The sequence below is a fragment of the Sinocyclocheilus grahami genome, unplaced genomic scaffold (genome assembly GCF_001515645.1).
Source record: "Sinocyclocheilus grahami isolate Dianchi unplaced genomic scaffold, SAMN03320097.WGS_v1.1 scaffold851.1, whole genome shotgun sequence".
NCBI classification, from domain to species: Eukaryota; Metazoa; Chordata; class Actinopteri; order Cypriniformes; family Cyprinidae; genus Sinocyclocheilus; species Sinocyclocheilus grahami.
Genome location: NW_015506030.1, coordinates 271,663 through 295,306, shown reverse-complemented (window position 1 = coordinate 295,306; position 23,644 = coordinate 271,663). Strand labels below are relative to the sequence as shown.

General features: G+C 38.1%; 1 protein-coding gene across 1 annotated transcript; it reads left to right on the top strand.

The window, feature by feature from the left end:
• The first annotated feature begins 80 nt into the window (after positions 1 to 80).
• LOC107562957 (coiled-coil domain-containing protein 9-like) lies at positions 81 to 21,710 on the top strand. Its single transcript, XM_016247718.1, has 16 exons — positions 81 to 640; positions 1,095 to 1,149; positions 1,405 to 1,509; positions 1,685 to 1,834; positions 3,044 to 3,361; positions 3,571 to 3,654; positions 7,351 to 7,518; positions 7,948 to 8,129; positions 9,697 to 9,755; positions 13,663 to 13,777; positions 14,779 to 14,923; positions 15,046 to 15,520; positions 16,569 to 16,700; positions 16,792 to 19,168; positions 19,352 to 19,470; positions 20,543 to 21,710. The coding sequence occupies exons 2-14, from the start codon at positions 1,147 to 1,149 to the stop codon at positions 16,959 to 16,961; spliced, it is 2,106 nt and encodes a 701-aa protein (XP_016103204.1). The 5' UTR covers positions 81 to 640; positions 1,095 to 1,146; the 3' UTR covers positions 16,962 to 19,168; positions 19,352 to 19,470; positions 20,543 to 21,710.
• The last annotated feature ends 1,934 nt before the right edge of the window (positions 21,711 to 23,644 follow it).

Genomic DNA, 23,644 nt, shown 5'->3' with positions numbered 1-23,644 from the left:
CATTGTGAAGATTTATACACGACTAGGCTACTAGAAAATATTATATATAATTTATATGATTGTGTATTTGTACAAGCCGTTGTTTTATTTTAAGTTACAGCATATTTTGAAGGAGTCTTGTGCTTAGTTGTCTCAAAGACAGTATCCTATAGTAGTGAATCTTGAAAATCAAGAAAGACATCCAGCCAGAGCTTTTTGTGAGCTGTCTATCCAGTGGAACTGAGTGAGATGTGCAGTAATTTTAGTGGATCCATTCTAGAGTAGACAGGCAGATGGATCAGATAGATTTACGAATTCTTACATGTCAAGAGGTGTCCAGCAGATGATGCTTTAAGCCTAAAAGATACAATGCACCATAATCTGATTTGACAGTGTTAGAATGATTATGAGACTTTTATTAGTAAGTCTATGTGAGTGTAAAGAGTGATTTAATTAATTATACCCTTGTCTTTTCTCTTTGACCTTCCAAGCTGTGTGTGGCATATGAAATTGGTCAAATCTCAAACTAAATGACTTTTATTTTGAAATTCCGTCTGACGCTCACATCCGTTCTGGAAGTGGAAGCTGTTGTCAACGGAAGGATTGTCAACGGTCGACTGCACCTTACAAGTCACTTTTAGGGGCGCCGCACTTGCTAGAGGTAAAACAGTGTGAAGTTTTAAATCTTTGAATCATTCATTTATATAGGCGGGAAAATGTCTGTATATCTTTTAAACTGCCTTTTTGGTTCACTAAACGAATCAAAAAGCTACGTTAGCTCGCCTCTTGAATTGACCACATAGCCTCTTGGCGGCTTCTCTGATGATATTGATACATAGTGATAGTCCTCACAATTGTTTCAGAGACATAACTTATGGTAAACACGCTCTGGCAATGTATTCAAACGTCCGGCTACCTTGTTCATAGTGTTATGTTCTCACTAATACGCTTATGCAGGGCTTTATGTAGTCTGTATTCATAAGAGGGTTTATGATGATGCCAACCTCTCCTATTATGTAATATGAATAGTTATGGTTGTGTGATAATGCATGCAATTTCATTGAGGGAAAAAAAAGTTTTTGCTCTTGTTGCATTCTTGTCTCCTCTCGTTTAAGTTCAGGGATTTCTTCAGCACTCCACCTTTTGCATTAGGACAGGCTTCCAGCCATGGTGAGGCTCGCTATCATCATTCTGTTATGATTCATGTCAAGATTAAAAAACTGGAGGGTCCTGATGATATATAAAAATGTTGTATATATCAGATACCTTGTATGGGGAATTGTGTTAATTTTATTGTTAATGTGTTAATCATTCCTAGACAAATTGTTCCCAGACCAAGAGGTCAGATCTGGTCTAAATTTGTTTAACATGTAGACCAAATGTGTTAAAACTGTAATATAATCAGTGTTTTTCTCTCTTTGTCAGTCTGCTGTGGTGGATCTAAAGACGAAGGAGGAGAAAGATGCAGAGCTGGACAAAAGGATCGAAGCTCTGCGGAAGAAGAATGAGGCTTTGGTCAAGAGATATCAGGTGAATTTAACTGCTGCCACTCTGCCAATTTGTTTATTTGATGTACTGCTAATAATTCTTTATGTTGACTTTAAGTGTTATTCATTGTACATTTGAGATGCTCAGATTCAAGGCTTTTGTCTTGGTCAGTTTTTATTAATTAATTCAGCTTGCTTGTCTTCTCTTGTGTCACCAGGAAATACAGGAAGATAAGAAAAAGGCTGAACAGGAGGGCATCGCTGTGACAACACCTCGGAAACCCCGCCCTCATGAGCCTGAGTCTGAACGGAGAAAGACGGAAAAGGAGAACTTCTCAGTGACCGTTGACTTGTCCAAATCAGCTGCGGTAAAGACAGATGTCAGAATATTTTCATAGAATAGCAATTTACCATAAAAGTATATTATATGGTATTATCATAATTGGTTCTGCAAAAAATGACTGTTTAATGCAACTCAGAGGTGGCATATATGCATCTACACTGCAATTGCAGTTGCATAAATAATGCTGTGAGATTTTGAATATTGAAATATGAATGACTGGAACTAAAACCGCCAGTAGGTGAAGGCAAGGAGTTGTTCAGTAACGTTATCTTAGAGTATACATATTGCACACCCCTTAAAAGAACTATGATCTATATCTTCACAGCCCTAAAGCCTGTAGTTCATCAGATATTTTTGGCTTTTTAAAAATAAAATATTAAATGGAAGCAGTATATGTAAGTATTCCGTATTAATAATTGTACTATGTTTTTTCATTCAAGTTTGATTCTGAATAACCTCAGACCGCTAATGATTTGCATCAGCTCCAATAGAGAACAAGAGCATGTAGAAGTTAATTGGCCCTCCCATTTGTCACAGCTCTGAGGATTTTAATTTCCCTCCTGAGGAAGGCTGAGACAAGCTGTAGAGTATTTTAATCAATACCTGTAGAGTTTCGGTGGATCACAGATGGTCTGCGCAGCTGTGATAGACCCTCCTATTGTGGTCTGTGAAGGTCATGCCATTCAATAACTGCAAAGTGAGAATTTTATTCAAATATACTTGTTGAACTTGACAGATGGATATGCAAATTGTTGCTCTGTATAGAATGTGATTTCCAGTTATTGGGCATGGTCTATATTTAATGCAGTGTTATTATTGTTAACTAAAATGATTAAATAGTTTTTTTGTTAATTAACATTAAGCTGGAATAAAATAAAATGATGAAAATGTTTACTTAAAATTTTAAAGAAAATTAGAAATGTTGCTTTGGGAACAAATTTAAATAAAATAAGTTTAATTTGAAGTACTAAAATTATTGCCAAAACTGAAATAAAAATAATTGAAGCTAAATATTAATAAAAAAAAACTAATATAAATGACAAGCACATAAAATGCATAATACTTAAACTAAAATAAAACTGAAAATATAAAAGCGTATGGTAATTTAAAAGATTGAAATATAAATAATACTAAAACTACGCTGGTCTTATGAACTTGACTGAAAAAAAATGTCATGATGAGCTTTTTTTACTCGTGTACTAAAAACCTCTAAATCTTCATACTGCCTTTCTAGGAGAAGCGTGTGGCGAATGACAGGAAACCAGCTAGTCATCGTGGTGACCAGGGCCCAGAAGAAGAAGAGTCTGGTCTGCCTCATGGTGAGAGTCCCCCCCACAGAACCGGATCGGGCCGGCTGAGCAGAGGTGGCCACCGCGGCGGAAGAAGAGAGCCTCGTTCAAACAAAGGTGAACCATGGTCGGAGAGGCAACCTCAGGATGGTGAAGGTGGAGAGGGACCAGCTCATACTGAACGCTCCTCCAGAGGAGGGCGGAGAGGAGGAAGAGGTGGAGGAGGAACGCAAGGAGGATCAGGCTCGGACAGGAAATCAAAGGTCACTATTGATGGTCATCAGTGAGCTTTTCTAATCATTTTGTTATTGAGATATTGTAGAACATTGTTGTGGTACATTCATTTATTTACAAAGTCATTTGTAGGCGAGTAGGACACAATAAAATATACAGAAATTAGGACATACAGTTTTACACACTAGCATCATAATCTACAAGCCATTTTAATCGGAGTTGATATCCAATTTCTCAGGAGTGGGAGGAAAAAAGAAGACAGAACATAGAGAAGATGAATGAAGAGATGGAAAAGATTGCTGAATATGAGAGAGGTCAAAAAGTATGTTTTGGTCAACCCAACTTTCTCTTTTTAATGTATCATTCTAGTGTCAATCTGGTACATGTGCACATTCACACTTAACATGTATCTTTTGCAGACTGATGGAGAGAAGAACCCCATCAGAAACTTCCTTGATGACCCACGGCGTAGTGGGCCGATTCTAGAAACTGACCGCAAGGAGGGAAGCCGGCGTCACGTGCGCAACTGGGGTGGAGTTGACTTTGACAGTGTGAAGACTGGTGCCGAGGTTGAGAAAGAATGGACGGTACTAAGCACATTGATTTGTTTGTGTTCGTTTAAACTACAAGTACTCTACTGGAATTAAATTGTTCAAATGTGTCATGAAAGACATTTATAGATGTTACAAAAAAAAATCTATTTCAAATAATTCCTGATATTTAATTTTTTTTCAAATAATCCTGAAAAAAAAAATTGTCCAAGTTTCCACAAAAACCGAACTGTTTTCAATGATTATTGTAAGAAATGTTTTTAAGCACCAAATCAGTACAATGTACATCAGTACAATTAAAATGATTTCTGAAGGATCATTTGACACTGAAGACTGGAGTAATGGCTGCTAAAAATACAGCTTTTCCATCATGAAAATAAATAACATTTTAAATTATATTAAAATAGGATATTTTAAATAGTAATATTTCACAATTTGGCTGATAAAACCTTACCAACCCCATGGTTGTGTAATGGTATAGACCAGAATATTATTTATACTTTCAGACTTACTTTCTCTCTTTTTAATCCCATAACAGAATCGTAGGCCAAGCGGTAAAGGCTCAGTGGATATGACTCTGTCCATGACTGGCCGAGAAAGAGCCGAGTATCTCCGCTGGAAAAAGGAGCGAGAGCAGATTGACGAAGAACGACTGGCTCGTCACCGTAACGCCACTGGCCAGTGGAGACGAGAGTGGGATGTCCAGAAAACAGATACAATGTGAGTATCAAAAACATAAATGTTCACTATTGTAACTATGAATATGCCATAGAGCTATGGTAGTGCTGGGCGGTATACCGGTTCATACCGAATACCGGTGTTTATTTTTGTTATGATATGAATTTTAAAAATTCATGTCGTTAATGTCGCATGTCGTTAAAAACAACATTCGGAACGCCACACTGTTTGAAAGGGGTCCCTTTTCACTGTTGCACTGTGGCGAGGGAACAGCTGTATGTGTTACTAAGCGTGAAAGTTCCGAAACTGAAGCTGTAGAACTAATAGAACGTGATGACACAGAAGAACTCATCCACAATATCCACACTGACCACCACAAATATCCACCACGCCCTGCCATCAGGTCCCACGACTTAAGCGTGAAAGTTCCGAAACTGAAGCTGTTGACCTAATAGAACGTGATGACACAGAAGAACTCATCCACAATATCCACACTGACCACCACAAATATCCACCGCCCCCTGCCATCAGGTCCCGCGACTCACACACACACACACAAGTGTGACTTTAGCACTAGCTTTAACAACTTTCAGACCCTTTCAGCGGCATTTTTCCATAGAATATTCATACTGTCAAATCTAGAGACTTTTTTGGATAAACCTTCGCTATGGTTCAGTTGGAAGATTTCGCCAGTGCTGTCCCGCGAACGCAAGGTCTGACTTTCCTGGAGAAGTGTCACCTCTCTCGCCGTCTGTTCTGTGCAGTGAGCAGCAAAGAAGCAGTGCATTCAGTTGGCCGCACCGCAGCCGACTCGTCAATAAATGAGTACAAAACAGCATTTCCTAGCACCTGTCGCTCGCTGGTTGTTTGGAATTATAAATATGAGCGTAGTTCGTCTGTTAATATCACATGCACTTTTTTGTTTGTTGTTTTTTTTTTTAGTTTGTTACTCAGACGCAGGCAGTAATAAGTAATATAGCTGTGACGAGTGGGGGATGGGCCGAGAGCCGTGGGAACAGAGCGAGAGGCGTTCCCATGCCTCTCTGCCCCGCCCCCACTCGTCACAATAGCCAAAACAACTTCATAGCCACTCTTGCGAGGCGTATTTGGAGTTTCAGCACGAGAGCGCCCTCTGGTCTTCGGATGGAGATTTACTGCTGATCACAGAACCGTGCTTCACTGAAAGATACGCATGACAATCGCAGCTTCTGTCGAATCGCAATCTCAATTCCATTTCGATTTATCGTGCAGCCCTAGTGTGTATGACACAAAATGTACAGAAAGGAAAACACAAGTCCCACGTTGCAGTTGTCTGCAAAATGAATTATTTGTACACAGCAGTGCTTCTTCAAGCCTGTTGTATCATTGTAAGACAAAACATTAAATTAAATTCAAGTTTGTTTGTATAGCGCTTTTCACCATGCAAATCATTGCAAAGCAGCATTACAGATCATTTAAGTTTCTGCATTATATTTAGTGATAGCTTATCAGTGGTGACTATCTCAAGTTGATGTCCATATGGCAGAAATGTCCGGTAAAAGTTTTTACTTGTGTAATTCCTAGTTACAACGGGATGCCAATCCCGTGGCAGAAACAGAAAAGGTAATAGAGAAAAAAATAGCGTAGCTGCTGTTCCAACTAATCAAAAAATGATGTGCTCCACCCAAGTAAAAGAATGAAAATGTGCATTTGATCAGATATAACTGAAGTACAAGGTTATGAGATACATTGTGAATGATTGGCTAAAGAGATGTGTCTTTAATATAGATTTAAACAGAGAGAGTGTGTCTGAACCCTGAACTTTATCAGGAAGGCTATTCCAGAGTTTGGGAGCCAAATGTGAAAAAGCTCTTACCTCCTTTAGTGGACTTTGCTATCCTAGGTACTACCAATAGACCAGAGTTTTGCGACCTTAGGGAGCATGATGGATTGTAGCATGATAGAAGACTAGTTAGGTACACAGGAGCTAACCCATTTAGGACCTTAAATGTAAGTAGTAATATTTTGTAACTGATACAGAACATAATAGGTAGCCAGTGCAGAGAATGTAGAATTGGGATAATATGATCATATTTTCTTGACCTGGTAAGGACCCTAGTAGCTGCATTTTGGACTACCTGTAGCTTGTTTATTGAAGATGAAGGGCAACCACCTAGCACTGCATTACGAGGTCATGAATGCATAAACTAGCTTTTCTGCATCAGAAACGGGTAACATGTTTCGTAACTTGGCAATGTTTCTAATATGGAAGAATGCTGTTTTTGTAACATGGGAAATATGATTTTCAAAAGACAAGTTGCTGTTTAATATAACACCCAAATTTTTGACTGTAGAGGAAGTAACAGTACATCTGTCTAGTTGCAAATTGTAATCTACAAGATTCTGTGTACTGTTTTTTGGTCCAATAAGTAATATCTCGGTCTTATCCGAATTTAATAGGAGAAAATTATTGGTCATCCAGTCTTTTACATTTTAGTAGGAATTTCGCAAGCAATGGAAGGAAGTATTCTTAATATTTTTGTAATGTTTTCGATCATTCTTCTTCGAAACAGCAACACAGATTTAGTTTTTAAACACTAGCATCATAATTGATATCCAATTTCTCAGGAGTGGGAGGAAAAAAGAAGACAGAACATAGAGAAGATGAATGAAGAGATGGAAAAGATTGCTGACTATGAGAGAGGTCAAAGGGTATGTTTTGGTCAACCCAACTTTCTCTTTTTATTGTATCATTCCATTTCCAATGTGATACATGCGCATATACACACTTAACATTTATTTTTTTGCAGGCTGATGGAGAGAAGAACCCCATCAGAAACTTCCTTGATGACCCACGGCGTAGTGGGCCGATACCAGAAACTGACCGCAAGGAGGGAAGCCGGCGACATGTGCGCAATTGGGGTGGTGTTGACTTTGACAGTGTGAAGACTGGTGCAGAGGTTGAGAAAGAATGGACGGTACTAAGCAGATGGACTTGTTTGGTTTCATATTTCAAATGATTCCTGATATTTTACTTTTTTCAAATAATCCTAAAAAATGTTTCAAAGTTTCCACAAAAAGCAGAACTGTGTTCAACATTGATAATGGTAAGAAATGTTTTTAAGCACCAAATCAGCACATTAAAATGATTTCTGAAGAATCATTTGACTATGAAGACTGGAGTAATGGCTGCTGAAATGCAGCTTTACCAGCATAGGAATAAATTACATTTTAAATTGTTAAATTAGACATTGGGAATTTTAAATTGTAGTAATATTTCACAATTTGACTGATTTTACTGTTAAAATCATACCAACCCCACACCTTTCATTGGTAGTGTAATGGTAGAGACCAGCATATTATTCATACTTTCACACTTTCTTTCTCTCTTTTTAATCTCATAACAGAATCGTAGGCCAAGTGGTAAAGGCTCAGTGGATATGACTCTGTCCATGACTGGCCGAGAAAGAGCCGAGTATCTCCGCTGGAAAAAGGAGCGAGAGCAGATTGACGAAGAACGACTGGCTCGTCACCGTAACGCCACTGGCCAGTGGAGACGAGAGTGGGATGTCCAGAAAACAGATACAATGTGAGTATCAAAAACATAAATGTTCACTATTGTAACTATGAATATGCCATAGAGCTATGGTAGTGCTGGGCGGTATACCGGTTCATACCGAATACCGGTGTTTATTTTTGTTATGATATGAATTTTAAAAATTCATGTCGTTAATGTCGCATGTCGTTAAAAACAACATTCGGAACGCCACACTGTTTGAAAGGGGTCCCTTTTCACTGTTGCACTGTGGCGAGGGAACAGCTGTATGTGTTACTAAGCGTGAAAGTTCCGAAACTGAAGCTGTAGAACTAATAGAACGTGATGACACAGAAGAACTCATCCACAATATCCACACTGACCACCACAAATATCCACCACGCCCTGCCATCAGGTCCCACGACTCACACACACACACAAGTGTGACTTTAGCACTAGCTTTAACAACTTTCAGACCCTTTCAGCGGCATTTTTCCATAGAATATTCATACTGTCAAATCTAGAGACTTTTTTGGATAAACCTTCGCTATGGTTCAGTTGGAAGATTTCGCCAGTGCTGTCCCGCGAACGCAAGGTCTGACTTTCCTGGAGAAGTGTCACCTCTCTCGCCGTCTGTTCTGTGCAGTGAGCAGCAAAGAAGCAGTGCATTCAGTTGGCCGCACCGCAGCCGACTCGTCAATAAATGAGTACAAAACAGCATTTCCTAGCACCTGTCGCTCGCTGGTTGTTTGGAATTATAAATATGAGCGTAGTTCGTCTGTTAATATCACATGCACTTTTTTGTTTGTTGTTTTTTTTTTTAGTTTGTTACTCAGACGCAGGCAGTGCGCTGCATGAGACAAAAAAGTAATATAGCTGTGACGAGTGGGGGATGGGCCGAGAGCCGTGGGAACAGAGCGAGAGGCGTTCCCATGCCTCTCTGCCCCGCCCCCACTCGTCACAATAGCCAACTTCATAGCCACTCTTTAGTGTAGATGAGTGCGATTATAAATGAGTGACTCCTGGTTAACGTATTAAAAGGGGTCGTGTTTGGTCACTATTTAGTGTGGTATTTTTTTGACACTATTCACTCATCATGACCGTAAAATAGGGCATTCTAAGTCAATATGCTGCAGTATTTCCTCTCTCAATCAGTAGAAAATATGGTTAACACTCGGCCATGCATGAAAAAAAAAAATACCGTCATGTACCGTGAAACCGGTATAATTTTGAAAAATACCCCTGATAGAAATTTTTGGTCATACCGCCCAGTACTATTTTACAGTCACATTTTACTCACCCTCATTTGGTCCAAAACCCATATGACTTACTTTCTTCTGTAGAACAGAAAAGTAGACATAAATACTACACATTCACTATATGGCAAAGAGAGGCCAGTACTTTGTTTAACATTTTTCCTTTTGTGTTGAGCAGAAGAATGTCATGAATGGCATCAGTGATTTTGTGAGAATTTTTATTGTGAGATTATGCCTATAATATTAGCTCTAACAATTTTATTTCTGTGTTAAAAAGAGAGACAGATAAATACTCAGTGTATAGGAGTAATTCATGCTGACATGGTGAGAATGAGACGACCAGTGACCCTGTGGCGTTTTCACAGGTTCAAGGAGGACTCAGCTGTGGCTGGAGAGGGCACACAAGAACAAAGCAACAGGAGAGGTAAATCACACACAAATACTTCCACACCCATCACAGTGGCCACCTAACACCTGTTCTACACAAACCATGAATGTCACCCCATATTTTTAGAGTTTAAAATAGGGCATTCTAAGTCAATATCCTGCAGTTTTTCCTCTCTCAACCAGTAGAAAATATGGTTAACACCCGGCCATGCATGAAAAAAAAAATACCGTCATGTACCGTGAAACCGGTATAATTTTGAAAAATACCCCTGATAGAAATTTTTGGTCATACCACCCAGTACTATTTTACAGTCACATTTTACTCACCCTCATTTGGTCCAAAACCCATATGACTTACTTTCTTCTGTAGAACAGAAAAGTAGACATAAATACTACACATTCACTATATGGCAAAGAGAGGCCAGTACTTTGTTTAACATTTTTCCTTTTGTGTTGAGCAGAAGAATGTCATGAATGGCATCAGTGATTTTGTGAGAATTTTTATTGTGAGATTATGCCTATAATATTAGCTCTAACAATTTTATTTCTGTGTTAAAAAGAGAGACAGATAAATACTCAGTGTATAGGAGTAATTCATGCTGACATGGTGAGAATGAGACGACCAGTGACCCTGTGGCGTTTTCACAGGTTCAAGGAGGACTCAGCTGTGGCTGGAGAGGGCACACAAGAACAAAGCAACAGGAGAGGTAAATCACACACAAATACTTCCACACCCATCACAGTGGCCACCTAACACCTGTTCTACACAAACCATGAATGTCACCCCATATTTTTAGAGTGCCTATTACTTCATACAGCCAGCCAATAGACTAATACTCCAGCAAAAGCATAGAGTAGTTACAGGTGCACGTTTATACACATTTATTACATTTTATATTACATTTATTACACTTTGTGAAACTGTCTTTGTGGCTCTTTGGTGATGTTTTGTGCTGTGGTTTCTCAGCAGCTAGGGTGCGCAATGCCCAAGTACAGCAAGGCAGTGGACCTTCAGGTCAGCTTAAGGCATGGGACTGTGTGGGTGGGGGGTAGGGTGGGTGTGGCGAGTGTCTCTTTACCCTCCTTCACAGTTCACATTGACCCTAGTCTGAGTGCAAGCCAACAGCCGTTCCTGCGCTGATAGTTTCTAATAATAAGTTACAGTGGGAGTGTGTGTATCTGATTGGATTATCTATTATCTAAAATGCAGTTTGCTGGATAGCTGAGATAACATTTCCTCATCATTGCTTTCTGCCAGTTGCCCATCCATTATTTCAAACTTGCTTCCCAGTCATTTTGCTGACCAGAAAACATGCACCCGGCAACTCCTTGCATTCTAGACTTGAGTGATCTTTTACTCCTTAAAAACTCACAGTAAATGCAACACTAGCAACAGAAAAAAATGTTCCTGTGGCCTGCTATATGAAGCTAGCTGAACAGGTTTTGAGTTAACAATACCAAACAAATCCAGTCTGGTTTAGATCAGGTTCAGTGGGCTCACAACGCTCGATATAAACATTCTTTGTCAACTCAAAGTTTGATCCAGAGTTTGTGATTAACTCTGGAATGTGTGCACCTGAAAGTGTGACACGTGCAGCAAACAGCCAGTCACCCGGAGCTTGGAGAGCATCGGTTTGATTCACTCCTCACGAGAGTCTGCGCAATTCACATACAGGGGGAGTGGCTTTATTGCATTGGATATGTCACTTTGCTCAAAGCTGATTGGTCTAGTTTGGTTTTGCAATCTCTAACCCAGAATAAAACCTGCTCCAAAGCAAGGTAGTCATGTAGCGCAAGTTACCATGGCGACTAAACCTGCTCAAAACCAACCCACCTTCTTGAGCCCAAATAAAGAATAATCGGTTATCGGTATCAGCCAAAATTTTCATATCGGTGCATCCCTAATTCTTTGTCAACTCAAAGTTTGATCCAGAGTTTGTGATTAACACTGGAATGTGTGCACCTGAAAGTGTGACACGTGCAGCAAACAGCCAGTCACCCGGAGCTTGGAGAGCATCGGTTTGATTCACTCCTCGCGAGAGTCTGCGCAATTCACATACAGGGGGAGTGGCTTTATTGCATTGGATATGTCACTTTGCTCAAAGCTGATTGGTCTAGTTTGGTTTTGCAATCTCTAACCCAGAATAAAACCTGCTCCAAAGCAAGGAAGGTAGTCATGTAGCGCAAGTTACCATGGCGACTAAACCTGCTCAAAACCAACCCACCTTCTTGAGCCCGAAAACTCACAAACTTACCTGGGTAAAAACAACTACCACTTTATTAAATAAATTCAATGCACACAGACTGAAGTAGTTTAAGTCTTTGGTTCTTTTAATTGTGATGATTTTGGCTCACATTTAACAAAAACCCACCAATTCACTATCTCAACAAATTAGAATACTTCATAAGACCAACAAAAAACCATTTTTAGTGAATTGTTGGCCTTCTGGAAAGTATGTTCATTTACTGTACATGTACTCAATACTTGGTAGGGGCTCCTTTTGCTTTAATTACTGCCGGTGGATTGTGTTCACCGACAATGTTTTCTGGAAGTATTGCTGAGCCCATGTTGTGATTTCCATTACAGTAGCGTTCCTGTATGTGATGCAGTGCCGTCTAAGGGCCCGAAGATCACGGGCATCCAGTATGGTTTTCCGGCCTTGACCCTTACGCACAGAGATTGTTCCAGATTCTCTGAATCTTTGGATGATATTATGTACTGTAGATGATGATAACTTCAAACTTTTTGCAATTTTTCTCTTGAGAAACTCCTTTCTGATATTGCTCCACTATTGTTCGCCGCAGCATTGGGGGAATTGGTGATCCTCTGCCCATCTTGACTTCTGAGAGACACTGCCACTCTGAGAGGCTCTTTTTATACCCAATCATGTTGCCAATTGACCTAATAAGTTGCAAATTGGTCCTCCAGCTGTTCCTTATATGTACATTTACCTTTTCCGGCCTCTTATTGCTACCTGTCCCAACTTTTTTGGAATGTGTAGCTCTCATGAAATCCAAAATGAGCCAATATTTGGCATGACATTTCAAAATGTCTCACTTTCAACATTTGATATGTTATCTATATTCTATTGTGAATAAAATATAAGTTTATGAGATTTGTAAATTATTCCATTCCTTTTTTACTCACAATTTGTACAGTGTCCCAACTTTTTTGGAATTGGGTTTGTATATATATATGGGTGGGTGTATAGTTTCGTTACAGAATTGGTCTTACGTTTTCAATATTTGCAGTAAAAATGAGGCCCTGCATCCTCTGGGATGTTTTAAATGAGGACATCAGCACAGCACCTAAAATAAAATGTTATATTAATTATTTTTTAACTTTGGTGCTTTCTTTTGGGTACTTCTCAGTTCAATCCAGCAAAACTAAATGTCCTAATCAAAGATGTGTTCTGTTATGTTCAGGATTGTAGCATACTACCAATTGGCTTATACTCAAACAACATTCCGCTGCTAAGGCACAATCCTCTATCTAACATCACTCTTTCCCTAACGTAATTTTTACATTACATTTTTCTCCTGAATATTGATATTCAAAAGCTGTCGCTCATAACAAACCAAAGTACATCTTTTGCATTGAAGAAATTCTTGCTGCTTTTAATACATGCTCATTTGCTGATGTCTTGACTTTGAGTGCCTTACAGTGTCAGTGTCTACCTCACAACATTCAAGTCAAATCTCATCACAGTGCTGTCAAATCAAGGGCACATTTGCATGTTTTTCTCATCCATTCCCCTCCTCTCATCCTGAAAAGTGATGCATAGAGGGGCAATCCATCAGAATGACAGGGTGCCATCTATTACTGTGAGCCCAGGGTCATCTCTCTCCACCACAGATTTCAGATGCAGAATTGTTTTCCAAGGTCTTGCTCAACCCCACGTCACCCTTCAAGGATAAATATTGCTGTAATCTCTCTTATGCAGATGATAGCAAGAGGCCGCCCAAGGCACCAACCTTTGGGGACTTCATGGGACAGGGCAAGCCCAGACAAGGAGGCCGTGGACGAGGGAAGGGTCACGGTCAAAGCAAAAGCTACAGGTATGCAATAGTCCTTTGCATTGTGGAGAATGATCCATCTTTCAGGACCACACCAGCATTGAGCAGAGGAGTCCAGTCCTGCTCCTGAAGGGCCACTATCCTAATTAAACGCATCTGAACCAGCTAATCTTAATCTTCATGGATTACAAGAAATTTCAAGTGTGTTTGGGCCAGTTGGAGCCAAACTCTGCAAAACGTTGGCCCTCCAGGAGCAGGATTAGACATCAGTGTTCTAGCGATTTTATGATATGACTTAACTAGACCGGTTTTCTTTCCTGTGTTGATGTCTTAATAAAACAGGTGGAATTAGACATATCAGCCCTGCCCTATAAAGTCCATGCTTGGAAACTTAATTGTCTCGTGCAGGACACCAAGTGACCCTTATATGTACCATTTTTGATTGCCCCATTAAAGAGTTTGTCCCTTTTTCTAGGAGCCACTAGGCTTTAGTTATGTTCTCTAAATGTTGGCCCAGTTTCCACCTAGTAGTAAGATGCCATTTCTGTAATCTGATCACAAGTAGTCAGACAAGACACATTACAGTTTCCACCTGGTATTAACATTTGTTTCAAATGCATCTGAAGGAGATCAACCTATGTTACTTGGGTTAGCAGGAAAGGAAGCTAATGCAAAGTATGAAGGACTACATATGTGTGTTTGGTACAAAGCAGCAACATTTAAATCGCTTGTTTTGGTGTGTTCTCACATTGTGAGAAGGATCACCATTTCCACTACAACATCACATGTTTTTAGCTACCTCCATATGTGGTTTCCAGGATCCAATAAAAAAAAATAAAAAAAGGTTTTAGATCCAATTTCTACCTGTATTTAGCGTCACCACTTGTGATCAGATCACAAAAACACATCTTAATACCAGGTGGAAACAGGGTTTATGATTTGATGCCTGTTATTGCTGTTTGGCATTATAGGTAGAGAAATGTTCATTCTAGGGAGCATTTCATGAATTAATATTCATTGACCAACATCCTTCCTTCCTAAAGCATGCATGATAATCGGTGGGAAGGGGAAAATGAAGAGGAGAAAGGAAGAAAGGAGGAGCAAGAGAAGGAGAAGGATGAAGAGAAGGTCAAAGAGAAGGAAAACAAGAGCAAGGATGACACCCTCAAGGCTCCATTGTCAGACAAGGTAAGAGGCCTGAAAACACTGAGTATCATGGTACTAAGAGTTCTTTTGAAGAGCCATATGAGTGAAGGTTGCTTTTAATTAGTCTGGGTTTCAATTGTTCCTGACCTTCTCCTGCTGTGCAGAAGTCTGATGAAGGAGGCCTCGCTGAAGAAGATGATGATGAGTGGGAGGATGCCAGCGATGGTGAACAGGAAGATGTGGAAGAGGATGAAAAAGCAGATCACGAGGAAGACTCAAAAGATGCTAAACCAACAGAAAAGACCCCTACCGCTTCTGCAACCTCTACTCCCAGCCCAAAAGAGCAACGTACCCCAAGACCCAAAGTCCACATCCCTTCCCCACAGGAGACACTCAGTACACCGGAGGGACCCAAACCGCACAGCCCTTTCTCCCCACTGGACGGTCACCAGCCTGTGTCAGACTGGGGTGAAGAAATGGAGATGCTTTCTCCTAAGAGCAGTCTGGGCGAGAGCCCTCTGAGGCCCAGCAGCACTGAAAGCAGTCCAGCTCAACCTGAAAGCAGTCCAGCTGAACATAACACGGATACCACCCCCAGCCAGCCAGAAGAACCAGAAAGAAAAGAAAGTGCATCTACAGGTGGAATAATTATGGTCTTTATTTAGTACATCACAGTTTCTCTTTTTTGCAGTGTTTGCTAAGATCTGGGGTATGCTTCGTTTTTCCATCTGCCATTATGTCTCACACACGGTCAAGTGTTCTAGCTTTTTAACCTAGACTCCACTGGCAGTAACTTGTTCAGATGGATGATGTATATGCACTACGACTGTAATAGTCCTCCTGACCTGAAGAGGACAGCGCTGAGTTGTTTTCCTTATACTGTTTCAAAGTGGAGTTGTACAAACGTGGGTACTTTTTGACCTTCTCGCATATGTTACTGTTGTCAATACCCTCATCTTCCATTTTTTTAATTTCCGTTTTCTGATACTTTCTTCTATTGGTTTTTGCAAGCAACAACCCATCTGTTAGCGTTGCCCTCTAGTGGAGCCAGTTCCATGCATGTGCACCTACTGATGACAAAATGATAATTAAGTAATGCATAAGACATTGTGGCAAACAAAAAATTAAGCATACTTTAAAGTTTTAGCGACTGCATAGTAACACACTATATATATACACACATAGCAAATCTAAAAACTATAACTATTTTAGCGTGTGCTGAGCTAAAGATGATCACCGGTAAACTGAAGCGCTCTTTTAACTTAACCAAACGCATTCTATATGAGATAAATCAGATATACATCAAATAAACACAATATTACAATGTACAATTGCACAAAAGGCTGCAAGCGAACAGCGCGCATCTGAAGTGTCTCTGAAGGAAATAATGCATTATTTATCGGCTTTAAGATATCGGCCAAATTTTCTTATCAGGCCGATACCGATAACAGAAAAAATGAGCCGATATGGGCCGATACCGATATGGTGGCCGATATATCGTGCATCCCTAATATATACACACATAGCAAATCTAAAAACTATAACTATTTTTAAAAAATTAATTGAAATGAAGCAGAAATTAAATAAAATATAAATATTAGATGAAAAACTTGAAAACTTTTTTCACTGTTTGTCAGAGTGACTTTGTTATCTTAGTAGTGAAACCTAAGTGTCTTTTCACATTCAGTGGTGGAGTCAGCTTCCTGTGAAACACAAAAGGAGCCGGTACCAGCTGAATCTGCTGACACAACCACCTCGAGCAGCCATGATACAGGAGATCCTGTAGTGCCACCCACCACAGACAGCATCAACCAGAGCAGTAAGTCAAAACAATTCATTAACTTTTTATGATTTCCTCCAAATGAATCATTAATTGTACTCCTATATATCCTGTTTATTCTCTGATTCAGAGGACAGCGACGCCCCCACTATAGAGCTGGATCAGAGTCAGCCTGAAACTAAGGTTGGGGAGGAAACAGCAGTGGATTCTTCAGATCAACCCTCCTCAGGTGCTGTTCTTATTACCAGCTTTGAGACGGTGGAATTTCGAAAGAAATCCCTTACTTCAGCTGGCTTCTAACTAACCGACGTCCTCCCCTTTTCTTCGCACACTTCAGTCTTTCTGGTCTCTCTGTCTCTCCCTCCCTGTTCACTACACTCATGTCTCCTTTACGTTCCCGTGTCCATCTGTCTCATGGCATGAGATGGCATCTGCTGTTGAGCTTGTTTCTATCGTCTTTGACAAATGAGAATGCAGCTCTTCAGGCTATGACAGTCCTCCCCCTCCTCTGGGACTGACTGCTTCTGTCTGCAGCTTCACACTTGCTGTCATTCTCCACTGTGAACCTTGTACACCTCCTCCAGCATGACTAAAATCCCGCGTTTATTGTGCTCCCGGATCCCCTTTTTGTCATTCATGCACCTCTTTGATTTCACACCTTTCCCTGGATGACATGTTTGGATTTGGGTTATGGCTTTTTCCCCTTTCATGCATGTAACAAACTGCTTGAGCAAATAAGTGTTGTTTTGATTTTTATTCAATTTTTGCAAAAGCATATATATGTGAGAGTGTGTGGACCGCAAACAGGAATGATCTATAACATCATCCCAACAGAATCCCATTTGATCGCCGTTTAGGATCATTATCATTGAGGGGAAAGCAGCTTGCAGAGATGAATTACACCGGGTAAACCTAATGTGGTTCCAGAGACTGTATAGCATCTTATTAAATTTCATGTCATTTTAATGTTTATCATGTATGAATGTTTATCAAGCCACACAGAATGAATGTATCAAGTTCACCAGAGTGCAAATGAGAGTACTTTTAAATCCATTGTTTATTCATATAGACTTAAAAATAAGTCCTCTGAGATGATCAGGGTTCCTGCTGTTTTAGAAAACCTGGAAATATCAGGACATTTTTTAGAATGATGCTTAACTGGTCTAGAAAATGAATAAAATCTTTAAAACCATGTAAATTTGTGAATAATCTTCTAGTTATGCTGTTTAAAATTATTTCATAAGATAGACTTTTTACTGGAGTCTTTTTACTAATTTTAAATAAAAGATTTGATATGTGACTGGTTTGGATGTTTGGATGGGTGTATGGTGGCCCAGAAGGCATTCAAACCGCATTCAAATCTTATTTTATGTGTTACTTGCTATCTGACATAGACTTAAATATGCCACAGTAATCTCATTAAAATGATTTTTAAGATTCCTTATCCAGTAATAGTGAAAAACTGGAAATGTCATGGAAATTCATTGTTTAAAAGAACCCAGGATTACACTCATTTGCAGAGCAAAGAGGAAAAACAAAACCAGCCCAAAATTATGAAAGAAAAATTAAATGTGGTGGCTTTTATCCTCATCAGTTTGTTTTTTCTAAAGTCTGAAATTTGAATCATCTCTCCTTTTTATTGCCCTTTTAATTTGCGGTCACATTCACCGTTCAGCAATGTTCACAGGCAAATCCAATAATTTCAGTAGGAATCCACGCAATCTAGAATTTAGTGTGAAAGCGAAGTATTTGCCCGCACAGATTTCACAATGGGTTTAAGTTGGTCATGCAAATTTGCCATGTTGATCAAAGCAAAGCGGCTTGGTTTGATTAAGAAAATGGCTTTAGTGTGAGTGTTGCTTCATACATCTCTCCACTATTGACAATAGACAGTGGACCTTTAGTTTCTGTGAAATTTTGCCGAAATATCACTGATGTGACTGCACCTTAGTTTGTACAAACTACTCTGTGTCTGTAGGATTTTTACTTATACAAGTGATGAATTTGTAGTTTATACTGTTGAGATTTGGCACAGTGCTGGAATGGCGAATAAATGTTGTGCTGCTCATTACTTCTGATTGTCTCCCTTTCCCTTTTGAATTGAGGAACCACTCCTAAGTGTTTTGTGTTTCATGAATGTTTGATGTCACAGCCACTCCATTGCCAAAGGCTCAACCCTGTCACTCAATCATTTGGGATCTCTGTCCTTCTCCACCTGCTCCTGCTTATTGCCATTACATCATACCAGTTTATTATGCAATTAACTCCTCATTAGCAACTAATGAGTGGATGTGATTTCTTGCCAATTCCTTCATTCAGATTTCCATTGTCCACATGCACCCTGGAAATCAACACAAACTAATGGCTCAATAACAAGATTCTTGTATTTCCTTTAATTTGATCACTCTTCTACATTTAGCCTGTTTAACAGGAGGAAACATCCAGGAAAATTGTATTGCTAAAAATGCTTTTATGAGCAAACTGCAGTCGGCTTTCAGATCAGAGCGGTAATGAAACCCTTAGAAAATCCAATGTACTTTTTTGTCTTGAAACAGTACATACTTTTTTGCTTTTTTGTCAAACAAACCATCTGAAATGGTGGTTTAGAATCTGCTTCTACTTATATCACTCATACTGGGTGTTTTCATGTTAATGTTTTCATCCTGACTGCTTTATATATATATCAACAGGCTGAGGACTAAATGCAGTAGGTGAACTCGTTGCTTCACAAACTGGAATAGGAGGTAAGAAGAGGAAAGAGAAGACATCAGGGGCCTGTACCATGAAGCCAGATTAGCTGGCTAGCCAGGTAAGTTTCAGTTTAGTTTGCACCAATCCTGGGTTTTAGGTACCATGAAAGTCGCTTGGCTTTTAGCGGCATTCATTGCCTTAGTAACTTACACTCCACAGCTAACCTGCTCTGCAGCAGGTTATGTTCTGGTTTAGAGATCTCAAAGCGAAATTTGACCAATCAGCTCCAAGCAAAGTGACTCATGTCTTGCATGATAAAGCCACTCCCCCAGTTTCTCTTACTCCAAATTAAAGGACGATACATAGTAAAACATTTTTAAAGATAAAATTGTCTGAATTTAGCGATGATTTTTTAAAATTATTTTATGATTTATATAATTATACCTTTAATCCATTACACAAGCTAGCTTAGTTTAATAGTAATAATTAAGCTTTTATTTTAAATTAATATAAACATAGATAATATGCAATATAAATGTTTTAGAAACAATAGCTTTAAACATGATTGCATATGAACTTGGATTTAAGTTTTTTTTTTTTATATATATATATATATATAAATATGATCAACTCTATGAACTAACCTTACAACTTTTACTTGCACTTATAAGGCAAGATGTTTTCTTTAAGTTGTCCTCTTTCATGGATAGATCGTTTCATCTTGTAAATGTTTAAATTCTTCTTATTGTTCAATATTTTAATCTTTAGTAGTGAGTCGCACTGATTTTCTCAATTTTTTTTATATATATATATACCTATAAATATGATCAACTCTATGAACTAACCTTACAACTTTTACTTGCACTTATAAGGCAAGATGTTTTCTTTAAGTTGTCCTCTTTCATGGATAGATCGTTTCATCTTGTAAATGTTTAAATTCTTCTTATTGTTCAATATTTTAATCTTTAGTAGTGAGTCGCACTGATTTTCTCAAGAAGTGCATCACAGTTTCAAGGCATCTGATTGGCTGTTCATTACTGATGTCACTCTTTCATGTGCACGTGCTCTAACTCAGGATCAAGCCTGAGTTGACAAAGTTGATGATGAGCTTCATGGTACCAACAAAGCCGGATTGGACTGGTTTGGTTTTGTCAACTCAAAACTAATCCTGTAACCCCGCATTTGTTCAGCCACCATCATGGTACAGGCTCCAGGTGTAATGGACGACTGTTGACTGTAAATTAAAGAGGTCGAGGGGGCATCTTTGGATCCCTGTCAGCGCTTCATCCAAACAACGTTCTGTATTGTTTAATTGTTCCTCATTGCTTGGGACTATGCTGTTGTCGAGCTAAGCTGCTGCTCTTTTCTCACATTTACCCTGGGATCAATCTGTAAAGCATGTTATTCTCAAACCATAAGAATGTTTTTTGATGATGGAGCGGTGTTGTTTAACCACCCTAGACCACAAGGACACAAATTTTTGGCACAACAGCACTCCGATATATGATATCTGAGCTCAAATGTATCTTTGAAGGTCGATAAGGAAAATATTAAGATGTATTTATTGCTAAGAGTGGCATGCTTCACTTTTTGCAATCCCTTTGTAAACTAGGGCTTTTTTTTCTCTCTCTCTCTCTCAGAGCTACTTTTGAAATGAAGATGAGCTGTGGATTTTAAGTTTTCTATAAACTATTGGTACATGTGCTCACTGACCAAAGATAAAATCATGGTGAATTGTAAAGAGTTTGAATGAAGAAAACTAAACAATTGGGACAGCAGAGATTGTGTACCTAATTGCTATCAAATCTGATATTGGTTTATTGACCTTTTTTTTTATGTTTCTTTAGTAATCCTATGCATTTATCGCAGGTGTATTTGTGTGTTCCTGAATTTGAATGAACCGAGCAGGAGCTTGAAAACTTGCAATATATACATGTGTGTACGTATGTGTCTTTTAGACTGACAGACATTCCAATGCTTTGTGTGAGTGCTTGTTTCTCTTTACATGTGCATTGTATAACGGAGCAGAAATAATCATGACATTTGTGATTGTAACATACCTGCTGCATCTCCCTGTAGATGAAATGTCTTCCTGTTTGGGTAGAAAATGTGTATATATAATTGGTTTTGCCTCTTGTAGGAGGTTTGGTTTGGCTTTTCAGAAGTGCACGTAGCATGATACTGAAGTGTTTGTAGGATTTTCCTCCAAAATGTTCTTCTAAGACATGCAATTTTTTTTCTTTTTCTTTTTTTTTTTTAAACTTACTGGAGAAATTTCTTGGTTGCTTTTATCACTGTATTATCATGTGTGAACTGTAAGCAGTGCAACTGTTTCTGTACTTTGTAAGCTGTCATATCAAATAAATGACATATTTGCCTTATGTATTGATTCATATTTGGCTCGATGTTGTTTTTTGGAAGACCAGGGTAATCAAACTGTTTTGTTTTTTTTCACAAATCAATTTTTAATGTTACTGGTATATCGGATTTTGGACTTTTTTAGAAAAAAATATAAATGTGTTAGCACTAAGAATTCATAATGTAAAAGATGATACATGCTTTTTACTTATATAATAAAATGTAAATGAATACAGGTGCATCTCAATAAATTAGAATGTCGTGGAAAAGTTCATTTATTTCAGTAATTCAACTCAAATTGTCTTCAGTCTGTGTGCACTGAATTTATTTAATACACGAGTTTCACAATTTGAGTTGAATTACTGAAATGAATTTTTCCACGACATTCTAATTTATTGAGATGCACCTGTATATTATAAATTCTTGGTATAAGATAACTGATTACTTAATTCTTAACATTTACAGTATATTTGCGTTGTCTTTTAAAATATTACCATAAAGTGATTTACAGTTAAGCAAGTATTACTGTAGCACTCTTTCACATTATTTTCCTATTAAAATTACTAACCATTTTCCAGAGTACATTACTGAAAACGAAAAGATCAACTCAAAAGGCAATTAAATTCACTAATATATTTTAGTAGTCAATATAAAATAAAATGTCATATCTAATAAGCCAAAATCATCACAATTAAAAGAACCAAAAACTTAAACTACTTCAGTCTGTGTGCACTGAATTTATTTAATACACGAGTTTCACAATTTGAGTTGAATTACTGAAATGAATTTTTCCACGACGTTCTAATTTATTGAGATGCACCTGTATAATATAAATTCTTGGTATAAGATAACTGATTACTTAATTCTTAACATTTACAGTATATTTGCGTTGTCTTTTAAAATATTACCATAAAGTGATTTACAGTTAAGCACTACTGTAAAATAATGTAAAATCTATATTATACATGATACATTTACTCCTTTAAAGCAAAATATTGCAAGTAAAAACTAAGCACCTTATAACAAATGAAAAAATTGTACAAGGATGTTCCAAAAACCTCTGCATGACACATTTTTTACTTGAAATAGTTACATTTCACATTATTTTTTATCATCATTAGGGTGTTTTATGATACATTTTATGTTGTTCAGTTAATTTTAATTGCTTTATTTGATGTGTTTTGCTTTTTTAGGATGGAATATAAATCTTTAGTTATGTGGGATGTAAATGTATGTATTTATAACCTCCATACGGGAATCTGGGCCCTTTTCCATTTTAAAATAACATCTAGAAACTGTTGTGGACCTCTATGGATCTTTCACTTCACAAGCTCCGGCTCCGGCTCTGGCTACAGTCTCAGTTTAGTTTTAGTTTAATTTATAATAATACGGGATTTGTTATTGTTTTATAGTAGCCTATTTGAATAACAATGGGGTTTTGTTGTATTAGTTCACTTTGCAATAATCTGCATATTGACGTTTGGCTTATGTAGCAGATTTTGAATAATTTCCATATTTAAATGTTAAAGTTATTTTCGACTGAAAAAGAACTTGAGTTCAAATGCTATAGTAATCATGTTAACTAAGTTACTTTACTGTATATGTTAAAAAGAAGCCTATAATTTTATATAAATAGCACAGTTATACTGTAAAATAATGTAAAATCTATATTATACATGATACATTTACTCCTTTAAAGCAAAATATTGCAAGTAAAAACTAAGCACCTTATAACAAATGAAAAAATTGTACAAGGATGTTCCAAAAACCTCTGCATGACACATTTTTTACTTGAAATAGTTACATTTCACATTATTTTTTATCATCATTAGGGTGTTTTATGATACATTTTATGTTGTTCAGTTAATTGTAATTGCTTTATTTGATGTGTTTTGCTTTTTTTAGGATGGAATATAAATCTTTAGTTATGTGGG